The following is an 11309-nucleotide window of genomic DNA, read 5'->3' on the forward strand; positions in this document are numbered from 1 at the left end:
TGAATTTGAAACACTTACTCTAGAAGCTGAGTTTTGTTGATGGCAGAGATTAAAAAAATTCTAGGAATTTCAGTCAAAAAATTAAGGGTTAATATGTTATTTTATTCAATGATATTTATGTAAATTAAAAAAATTAAATAATAGTGTAAAGATAGTGTTTATGTGATATGCAGATAAAATTTCTTAAATTATTTTTGGAGTTTGGGCCTTTGAGTAGGGCCGGAGAGCCTTCAAAGTTCAAAGTCTATCATCGAAAGTAAATGGACTTGAGCTTATTCTTTGCCAAGCCTCAGATTTAGGCTTGGGCCTTTGAAGGTGGGCCGGAAAGCCTTTAAAGTCTATTATCGAAAGCAAATGGACTTGAGCTAATTCTTTGCCGGGCCTCCAATTTAGGCCCAACTCCACCTAGCAAATTATATAAAAACATGTTCTCTATGCTAATTGCTAAGTTTAATAAAAATAATATATATATCTCATTTTGACTACAATTAAAATTTGAAGGAAAATATCTCCGACCTTTACAAAGTAAATGCGTTTTCATAAATAAAAATAATAAATAAAAACAGGATATTATCTTCTACACCAACCTCGCCCTAATTTTAGAATTTTTTTTTTACATTTTGGGGTTTTTTAATCAAAGTTATGCATTAGACAATTGTTTACATTAATGACTTGATAATAAGGGTAATATGGCTTAGTGGCTTACGGTTTCCCTTTTTATGGAAGTCAACATATTAAGCATCGTTTGCATTTAATGTATACGTCGATGGTCCGTTTGGAGGAAAGAATAAAGTTCGTATAGTATAAAATTATCTTTTAATGATATTAAATGATTTTAAAAAAAATCAGAACATTATAACTTTATGTGAAATGAGGCTCTTATACGCTGCATGTCGTATGATATGAAAACACCACCAATTCATTTTTATTTTGCATAGAATACTTAGATAATATGTAACATGTGAAATGATAATTAAAAAAAAAAAAAAACCACCCTCACCCTGGCTTAGGATGAGCAATATATATATATATATATATATATATATTATTTATAATTATATTATGTAAGTACGATATCTGGTGATTTTTTCATCATTACAATAGAAACATTGATGAGAATAAAATGATAAAAAAATAATTATTGCTTTAGTTGAGAATAATTCAGATATATTATCATAAATCTTATACCTATCATTTTGTATAAAAACAAACGAAACTTGAAATATATTACACAAGTTTAATATCAGATTCTTTTGAAACAAGGTATAAAATTAAATTATACATCAACTTATACATTGTAATTTATCCCAAAAAAAACTTATACATTGTATAGAAATATTATATCATATTATACGGGGTCTCAAATGTAGCTTTAGTGGCTACAACACATTTTCTATATTAGGTATATACATCTATATTTTTTTTTGGCTAAACCGAGAATGATACCACAAAAACTTGTCATTTTGAACAATCGATATGGTGGCACACATGTCGAAGGCAGAATAAGTTAGACTAAAACTCAACTCGAGACCATAAATGGTATCTCTCCCGGTGGATTATCCTTTATTATTTTTACTTCAATATTTTATTTTGTTTGGAAATCAAGTTCCAACCTTCTAATAGCTGTTCACAGTCGAACTCGTCGTTTTAATTATCTTTTGAAAGCTATATTGAAATGGAGTAACACAACGGGAACGTGTTCCTGATTCATGCTCTTTTTCGACGAGGTCTCTCTCTCTCGCTCGCTCGCTCTTTATCTGCCTCTCTCTTTGGCTTGATTGGGATCATAAACGACTGCCCACTTCAATTCCCTACAAATCTCCATTACCCATCTCCGAAAATCGAAGCTTTGTTCATACCCTCTTCGCGAAATCATAGACAGGTTCTCCCCTTTATTATCTCTATCTATACGTACTCGCGCCGTTTACTATTGGTCTATTAGATTATTGTGTACATACATGTGTTGTCTTAGCGTTGCGATGTTGTTCTCCTTTGTGGTATTCTTCTGTTAAGGTGTTTAATGCATTCAAACAAAGCAATAATGGACGTGATTTCTGTATGTGTTCATGATGAGTTTTTGACATGTAGCGAGGCAGAGGATTTGGGAAGGAGAAATGTCGAATCTGGTATTGAAGGTGAAGAGGGAGGTGGTTGCGGCATGCATGACTTGCCCTCTATGCAATGAACTCCTTAGAGATGCCACCACCATATCTGAATGCCTCCATACGTGTGAGTTCTCCCGCTCTCATGAAATTCTGTTTCATTTCACTTCTATCTGTCCATAGACGTGAATTTTTTTATTTTTTTTTTTAATTCTTTCGCTATTTGATTTATGGCGATCGCCGATCAGGATTTACCGTTCTGTCATGTTCTCTCATCTGGGTGTTATTAATTTTGACCTGGTCATTTTTTAATTCTATTGGAATAGCATAGGCATAAAATATCATGTTAGCACACTCTGTCAATCTCTTCCATGCTTGAAGATGACTAGCTGAAGTGTGGGGGGCGGCTTGCTCTATACTTCTCCAGATATGGCTCTTATTATAGCTTCTGAAGAATTAATATTTGTTTTGAAAGTAAAATTTTGCTGGGTTTGCTGTTAAGTAGTCTCGAGCCGATTATGCTTGACACATGTCTAATGGGTTTTGTCATATGTGTTAATCCAGTGTGCAGGAAGTGCATAAATGACAAAATTTCTGACGAGGAATTAGATTGCTGTCCAGTGTGCAACATTGATCTGGGTTGTGTCCCATTGGAGAAATTGAGGTAAATCCTCCTCTCTTATATTTTTTCTTTGTCTTTGTGTGTGAGTCTGCGCTTCTTAGCCAACGGTCTTGTTTGGCATTACTTCGTTGCAAATTGAGATTGCTGGTTATCGTTTGGAATGTTCGGATTTCATGATTATGACAGCATTTATTGTGCATGGGGTTATAACTTATAACTGTTCAGTTTAGATATATTGCGCAAAGTGAGTGAAACTGAATTGTAATCTTCAATAACTCGTATGAAGCTCGATGGATTTTATGCCAAGTATCGTGGATGGTGAGATAAACTCAAATTATAATCGTTGGATTTACTTGACCATGAGAAATGCTGCTATAAAATGTTCGGCTATGGCTGTCCCGAAGCTATATTCAGTCTCTGTACCCTTCCGAAGCAGATTAATTTCTGCTTATTTGAGGGTACGGAAAAAATGCACAGCTATTATGTAGATTTGCTTTCACTTTTATTACAATTAATATTTAGTCTGTTAATAAGTCGTCGAGGACTGAGGCATATCAATTCATCTATGGAAATCAGGCCAGATCACAGTTTGCAAGACTTAAGGGCCAAAATTTTCCCATTCAAAAGAAAGAAAGTAAATGCACCTCAAGCTGCACCCTCAGCAACATTGCCGGCTAGAAGAAAGGAGAGATCACTCTCGTCATTGGTGGCAAGTACTCCCAAAGTATCATCGCAAGGTGCCACAGATGGTAATAGAATAAAAACTATTACAAGGAAGGCAGCAGCTTTACGAGTTTCCAGTTCTGCAATGGATAAGGTTACTAAAGAAGAATATTCAGAAGAAGAACATGCGGAGGGCTCCAGCTCACCTGAAACTCTTAAAAAGTTCACTCAGAGTAAAATACAGGTAAAAAGAAAAAAAAACTAACTTGTTTCTCTTTGTGCTTGCACAGGCCTTTCTTGTTCATGTTGCTAATGAGATTTTATCCTTTTATTCCACTTTGTTTATGGTTGTGTCCATCCTCCAATTTTCTCTGTTTTTAACTGTTGTAGGGTTCTTCCTCTGCTGAACGTAGAGATTTCATAAACTCTAAGGTAGAGGATGAAAATGATTCATCGGAGGTGAAATTGGATTTGTGGAAACCTTTAAATTGTTTGGTGGAAATCGCAAATAGAAGCATATCATCTCAAGCTGTACTTGATGCTGCCAGTTCAAGGCAGGAAAAAAGAAGCGGTCCAGTTTGGTTCTCGCTAGTAGCCTCTGAAGATCAGTGAGAATTAGACTTTTTAAGTTTTAATTTCTCAACTTTATAAGGAAGACAACTCTAATAACTGAATGAACTTTTTTTTTTGATGCTTTATTTTGCATCTGTTTCTAATACTGATTCATTTCAATGATTTCAGGAAAGGTGATGCAGCCTTGCCTCAAATACCATCAAGATACTTAAGAATAAAGTAGGTTTCTTTTTGCTTCATTTTTATTGTTTGTAGGGATTTTCCTTTGTGTTCTTTTGAAACACGTAGTTTCTAGACATTATTCACTCATTTCAGAGTCATTGTTTGAAATAAATAATTATTATATTGGCTTTAATTGTATACATGATTTTTTCCATGGATCCATGCTTTGAGGTAGTTAAGAGTACATGCTTGAAAACACCTTTTCTTCCGGAAAAACAATAGTGTGCATCTAATATGACACATGAGTTTTTAGTTTACATAAACTGATATCATGTATGCCTCATCCTGTCTCCGTTCCCAGTGTCACTATTCTGGCCTGGTTTGACGATTGTAATGGGATAGTCTTGGCTGAGGCAATGCGAATCTGACCTCAGCTGTAGGGTTAACCTCTCTCTAACCTAGTTGTAATCCAATCTTGGGTCCGATTGCAACAAAGTCTTCATACTTGTTATGATGGATCAAGTTATTTTGTTCATCTTGAAAACTTGAAGTAGAGATACATGATGGAGCAGGTGGTCTGATAAGCCAATGTCGTTACCAACTTATTTCCAGAATGGCTAACCTGTATGTCTTGGTATGATTTTGTTTCCTTATTTGCATAACTTTCTTGTTTTTCGAGACCCCGCTATAAGTTCTATCCATATATGTTCTGACCGACAACTCATACTAGATACAATTTCTGTATACTTTTCCCGATTCCTTTGCTACTGTGTGCTTTACACAATCGATCGGATCATATAGAAATCATTTCGACACAACATAGGTCATCGAAAGGATCTCGGAGAACCACCAAAGCACGAAAGCCAGGATCTTTTAGAAAATGAATTCCTATTCGAAGAGTGCATTATCGAATGGATAAGCTCACACTAACCCGTCAATTTAGGATCCAATTCGGGATTTTCCTCTGTCTCTATCCCTATCTCATAGGTACATCGTTTGAATCAATGGTGAACCTTTTCTTCGATGTCTATATGAATCGATATTATTATATTCCAATTCCTAATGTCTCTTGATTTGGTTAGTATTCCAGATAATATGATCTGATAGAGCTAGCTGAAGTTTTTATACATGGCATCTTGAGAGGAACTTACTCTTGTATAGTTCAATTGTATGGTAGTTGATCCTTGGTAGGAATTTCTAATTATTACCACTAATTTCAATATGCTCACAGGAAATATGAGAATGAAACGAATTACTAGTCTTTACTCGCTAGTAATGACATTGATACCATGCGAAACTTATGCTTATTCAGAATCTAGGGGAGGAGAGGAGAATATGTTTGTTAATGATTTTAAGTGGAAGAGATTATTTGAATTTTTTGTAGATACGTTACGTCGCATCTAATTCAATCTGTTACAGGGATGGAAATATGCCTGTCTCTGTTATCCAAAAGTACCTGGTGAGGAAACTAGATCTAACCAGTGAAGCTGAGGTAAGATCCGTCATTAATTCTCCGCAAAATTAATATTTTTGTGTGAATATTTTTTTCTGAAATGCTGCTGTGTTGTTTAATTGGAATGTATTATAATACATGACCTTGGCATTCCTTTCTTCCATCAACTCTTGTTGAAGGGTATTGCGCTATCAAATCCATTTCATAGAGGCAAATTCTTTCGTCTTTAATGTCCACGCACAATGCATTCCTTTTTGTTTGGCATCCATCCTTCTGGTTTTCACTTAGCTGTTAACTTCTGAATCTGTGATCTTCTCTAAACACATAAATTTACTAGAAATGATGTTGCATCTAATTGATTTTTTTTTCACTTGCAGTATGAGTTTCTTGAACATACTGTAGATTTTTAAAAGCTTCATCCTTATTTTGCACGTTTTAGAAAACGCAACAAAAGTCATCTTGTATATTAATATTGAAACGTCTCACTTATCATAGTTACTAAATTTGGTATAAACATAATAAATTTGACGGACGGCTGACCGAAAGTGGGAAAATCTATTCGAATTACCAAAATGGAACAATTTTGAATTTCAGGTTGTTAAATTGGAATGTTTGAACACTTAGTGACGAAAATGGATAATGGCTTATCTTTTAGTGATGACTTGTTATACTAACCCGTAAATTCTACCATTTACATCTAAGTTTTATTTCTTTTGAACGAATTTGCAGGTTGAGATAAGATGTATGGGGCAAACAGTGGTTCCCTCATTGCAACTTCGTACTTTAATAGATTTATGGTTGCAAGCAACATCAACACCGGAGCGATACTCAGCATCGATTGGTTCCTCGGCCAAGGACTTTGTGATTGTGCTGACCTATGCTCGAAAGGTCCCAGGCAGTGAATGAATGATGCCATTCTCCATATTTCTGCCGTCCGCAACTTTCAATTATCATTATAGTTCTCCAAAACTTCCTAATGATATAGAGGGACTTTGACGTTCGGCATATATATAGACTATGGCTGATCATTTGTTTCATTACTTGGTTCATTTACAAATAATTGCAAGCGCCTTGTAACAAAAGGCAGAGAGATTTGCACTGTGGACAGAAAGGGATGTCTTCTGATTCATTTTGACAATTGCATTAGACAAAAATGGACTTTTAATATTGTTGGGTACATGTAATTAGACATCTTGCATGCTGAAGTTGTGCACGGGAGGGTTGTTTATTTTTTATAGGCGAAAATGGTCATGTGGCCCCGTGGTAAGATATAGGATCTGCGTATATCTTACATGTCCCAGATCCCACCCACTATGAGAGTCTTGCATACGAATGCTGTTTACGGTACATATTCAGTTTGCGTGCATATGAGTTTGCGGATTGAGAGCAGGCACGCTGGGGCCTGGGACTTTGGGAGTGGATTTGATGTGGGTAACCCAGCGATGGAAAGCAAAAACCCATTTTTGATGTAGATAATGTATACAGATTGATTAGAAACACCACAGTTAACCACCATTGAGTACAGTTTTCGTGTACGCAAGCAAAAGAAAAGGTCTAAAATCTGCCTTCGAAATTAGTTGGTTTGCTAGGTTAGACTGTAAGAGTGCAGTTTCAAACCTGAATTTAGCCAAAGTTTGGTTGTTCAATAATTCCTGTGTTGAGCCAATTTAGAGCAACAGGGGAGCCCTAACAGAAATTCCATGAATCAAACAGGTCTGTGATATGGTCGTTTTATCATCCTTTCTGCACTTTTAAAACCATTTACTGGGAGATACTTAACATAAGCATATGAAAAGAAGTTTAAACATTGGGCGTAATACCATTCCCAATCTGGTCTAATGCTCTCCCAAACTGGTAATCAAACAAGTAACAATCCACACATTAGAACTCCGAAATGCCAAGGAGATATAGGACTTTCAGCCCAAGTGGAAATCAGTGAGGTGTAAAGACATACATAAGCATGCAATACAATCCCCATGACTGAAAACAAATTCCGAACAAAGCTAGTATTACTATGAACAAACGAATGAGTCCTAAATTGCATGTAATGAAAAAAATTCACAACAGAATACTGAAAGTTATGATTTTAAAAGAAGGCACATTAGTTTCTTGTTTGACAATGTATACCATTGAACTGTATTGATTAGACTTCTGGCCAGAGAAATCTTGAATAGAATGCATTTACCTCATCCAGTTCAGATAATTCATGGTTCTAAACATAATAATAAGAATCAAATCTTCTCGTTGGATTTGGGCGGAGATGGTGGCTTTTGCGGTGGTGGTGGCACTGGTATTTGTGGTTGAGGATTAGCCAAGGTTTGATGGTAGATATAAGGTTCATGTAGCGATGGATGGTAGAGTGATGGATATTGGATAGTGGGGTGTGGAAGGTGACGTCTATAGTAAGGATTTCGTGGATAGGTTAACAAAGTTGGCAGAGGAAAAGGATAAGAGTATGGTGGCGGTGGCGGTGGCGGTGGAGGTGGAGGATATGGTGGCGGTGGGGGTGGGGGTGGGGGTGGGGTGGTGTAATATCCACTCACCTCAACATGTACATCTTTCAACTGTCAACCCCAACCATCAGTACCAACCTACAAAGATCTGCTAGAGAAGAAAAGTTCCTCAAGAACAAGCAACTGACAGGATGTACCATGTAAATACCAACTAAAGCTTTGTAGGCCCTCAAACAACAACAGACAGGCAATGTACAAAAGCATTTGCAGGTGATAGCGCCAATGCTTTCTCCTCAGCATCTTATTTTACTCTTTTTTTCCAAATCAAAGACCTTCCCTCACATGGCATAAAGGTTGCATCCACTTTTTCTTCGAAGGCGACCCCAACCTCCGTTCAATGTTTTGGGAATAGCAGAATAGACTATATAATTCTAATACTTTATCTCCACAGAAAGTGGTCTAACCAAATGGGCACATCTAGATTGGATCATCATCATCAAGCTTTAATCTCAAAAGTTTGGGGTCAACTACATGAATTGAGAAAATCAATAAGAAATTATTATGTGTATTCTTTTCCGCCATATTTCTACCTAGGATAATACTTACATCACCACCTATTAAATCCATATCATTTCTTACTACTTCAAGTCATGTCTTCTTAGGTCGTCCACTTTGCTTCCTACTCTCTCCTATACAAATCCTCTCGATTTTACTCACCACCGCACCATTATCTCTACGTTATACATACTCATATCATCTTAAACGGTTTCCTCGCCATTATAAGTTTCGAGCAGTCATGACCAGTGCGGTGGCATGGATTGTACAACCACATCTACATGGATTGTCACCCTATATTCTCGAAAGTGACTTCAAATACCAGTCACAAATTGCATGAATGCATAAGTTTTAAGCATGAATTGAATGAATGGAAGACCGGGTCATCAAGATAAGTAACATCAAGGTATCAAAAGAAACCACTGCTAGATCACAAATTCATCAGTACACTAATCAATGAGGAAACCCAACCACAATATAGACATAAGGGCAGCAGTAGTAGTCAACTCTTCAAGCTGAAACTTTGATAATTCATTGAAAACAAATGTAGGGTAAAATAAAATAACAATGTGATTGAGTCTCAAATTGCCATTTCATGAACAAGGTACTCATCCATAAACTAGAACGTGTATGGATTCAGTTCTCACTATCACTTGTACAAACATATTTGAGAAAATAAAAGAAGGCTCAAAGTGTAAGCAAATCAAAATTATTTGCCAAAAAAAGAAGGGAAAATGTGAATTAGAGATATAGAGGATCTTATCTAACCAGTGGAATTGCTGCAACTACTCAAGTAGATCCTTCAAATGCATCACTCAAATGCCTGAACTACTTGCTCTAACACGAAATCCAAATCCGGCATCAACAAGCTCGCTTCATGATTCAACTAAACGCGGGAGTATCGGGCAGGTGTAGGGCTTCCCACAACCGAGAGCAAACCTCCATCACCCCCCTCCGCGTCGTCCATGTACAAATCCTCCGTACCTCTAAACGCAGCGTGTAATACGACAAGAAAAGCCCCAATGAGTATGGAAACCAGCACATTAAGCCAAACGCTCGTTAACACCAGGGCCACAATAGTCACCACCGCAAGCACGCCGAGCACGATGCGATCGTCGACAGTGCGGCCAACGATGACAAGAGGTCCCTCACGGAAAAAGTAGAGGAAGAACCAAGCGACGAAGATGATGATGTAGACGATCAAGGAGACCGGGTGCCAAAGGAGGCTAAGGAAGAGGATGCCGAGGATTATCAGGGCGTAGTTCACGCGGAAGTAGTTGAGATTCCGTTTTAATCGTATGGTGGCCTCGCCGACAGAGTAAGGGCGCGTAAAGGAGGATAGATTGAAGAATTCGGTCCATGGGCGGCGAGTGGCGAAGAAGGAGCTGGTATTAGCGATGGCGCGTGTGGCGAAGCCGGTGTTGGGGGAGGGGATGGCTCCGTAATGGGCTGAGGAAGTTGATGTCATCGGAGACCAGACTCCCTACCTGAATTTCTCAAGATTAGAAGAATATCTAAAGGTAAAGAAATGAAATATCGAATCAAACCCTAGATTCTGTGTAACTTCAACGCAATTTCATTCGATGTTGAAACTGAACGAGGAGAGCCGGAGCGAGTAGGGGCAGAGTAAGGCTTTTAACAGGCCACATGCTCTGATAGGTCACCTGGATAATTTGATAGAAATGTCCCAGACAGTCTGTAATACGATGTCGTTTAACCATTTCAGAGAATGAATCTTGGCCAATTTTATGGAGCCTAAACGTCTCGTAAAATTCTGAATTCGATTCTCGCTAAAAACGATATTTTTGTTGTTATGCATTAAGTTTTTTCCCAACTTATTATATGTACGCAGGTTTAATGGATCGAGTTTTGATTCATAACGGATGTCCAAAGTATAGATTTACATGATATTATTTTCGGTTAAAAAAAAATCTCCTTTCAAATTTAACAAAAAATTATTTATAAATAATCTTTAAGAAACTATTATAGTACTAATGATAAAATTTCCTTTATATTTTTCAATAAATCTTAATTTCATATAAAACTATTATTGCAAAGATGAAAATACTTATGATTAACGTCAACAAATTGGGTTAAGGGGATTTAATCAATTCAACCTTATGAACCTTCTCTTTTGTGCATCTCAAAAAGATTAAAGGTATCATCATTAGAGAATCTTGTATAATTACTTAAAAGAATTCATTTTTTAGAAAAAAAAAAAACTATTCTTTGTGGATATGAATCATGAATGAAAGTGTTGTGGTGGTGGAGGTCTCGTGAGTTTTTCTCTATAAAATGTTATTGTGGGGTGCAAATCAATGAAACCATGTGAAAAGGAAGACTTCCAATTAAGTCACCTCACATCATTTGGCTTAATTTAAACATTTCAATTTTTAGTTGTAGTGATTGATACGTTTTCTTATCATGTTTCCATGTTGAACATTAATGAAAATGATCACTATTAATCATACCAAAATTACCCTCCATTAGAATTATGACACGTGACACAAGATATTTAAGATAACACATCAATCGAAGAGTTATCTCGGTTGCCGACTAATGTAGAATCGAGTAGTCAGCTGAGAAGAAGGTATCCGAAAAGACCGCTTAAATCATGGTAGTCGAGGAGAGAGCATCTCGACAAGACTGAGATTCCTTCGGTATGAGGTCAAGCATCCCACCTTGGATATCCTTGGTGACCAAACACCAAATGAAACTAAGAGTCT

The 11309-nt window shown here is 36.8% G+C and overlaps 2 protein-coding genes across 2 annotated transcripts; one reads left to right on the forward strand and one right to left on the reverse strand.

Annotated features, from left to right (window-relative positions):
- Nucleotides 1–1652: 1652 nt before the first annotated feature.
- On the forward strand, nt 1653–6770 carry LOC120007799 (E3 ubiquitin protein ligase DRIP1-like). Its single transcript, XM_038858252.1, has 8 exons — nt 1653–1882; nt 2089–2229; nt 2667–2766; nt 3301–3631; nt 3778–3995; nt 4129–4179; nt 5542–5614; nt 6305–6770. The coding sequence occupies exons 2-8, from the start codon at nt 2115–2117 to the stop codon at nt 6479–6481; spliced, it is 1065 nt and encodes a 354-aa protein (XP_038714180.1). The 5' UTR covers nt 1653–1882; nt 2089–2114; the 3' UTR covers nt 6482–6770.
- A 2360-nt stretch (nt 6771–9130) lies between these two features.
- LOC120007812 (PRA1 family protein E-like) lies at nt 9131–10293 on the reverse strand. Its single transcript, XM_038858266.1, has one exon. The coding sequence runs from the start codon at nt 10049–10051 to the stop codon at nt 9470–9472; it is 582 nt and encodes a 193-aa protein (XP_038714194.1). The 5' UTR covers nt 10052–10293; the 3' UTR covers nt 9131–9469.
- Between the last annotated feature and the right edge of the window lie 1016 nt (nt 10294–11309).

Source organism: Tripterygium wilfordii, chromosome 10 (assembly GCF_013401445.1).
Source record: "Tripterygium wilfordii isolate XIE 37 chromosome 10, ASM1340144v1, whole genome shotgun sequence".
NCBI lineage: Eukaryota > Viridiplantae > Streptophyta > Magnoliopsida > Celastrales > Celastraceae > Tripterygium > Tripterygium wilfordii.

Excerpts from the sequence above, each read along its gene's own strand:
- LOC120007812 (XM_038858266.1), bottom strand. The coding sequence starts at position 10,051 with ATGACATCAACTTCCTCAGCCCATTACGGAGCCATCCCCTCCCCCAAC.
- LOC120007799 (XM_038858252.1), top strand. The coding sequence starts at position 2,115 with ATGTCGAATCTGGTATTGAAGGTGAAGAGGGAGGTGGTTGCGGCATGC. Across the intron at positions 2,767-3,300 it reads GTCCCATTGGAGAAATTGAG|GCCAGATCACAGTTTGCAAG; the intron begins GTAAATCCTCCT and ends TATGGAAATCAG. Across the intron at positions 4,180-5,541 it reads TCAAGATACTTAAGAATAAA|GGATGGAAATATGCCTGTCT; the intron begins GTAGGTTTCTTT and ends AATCTGTTACAG.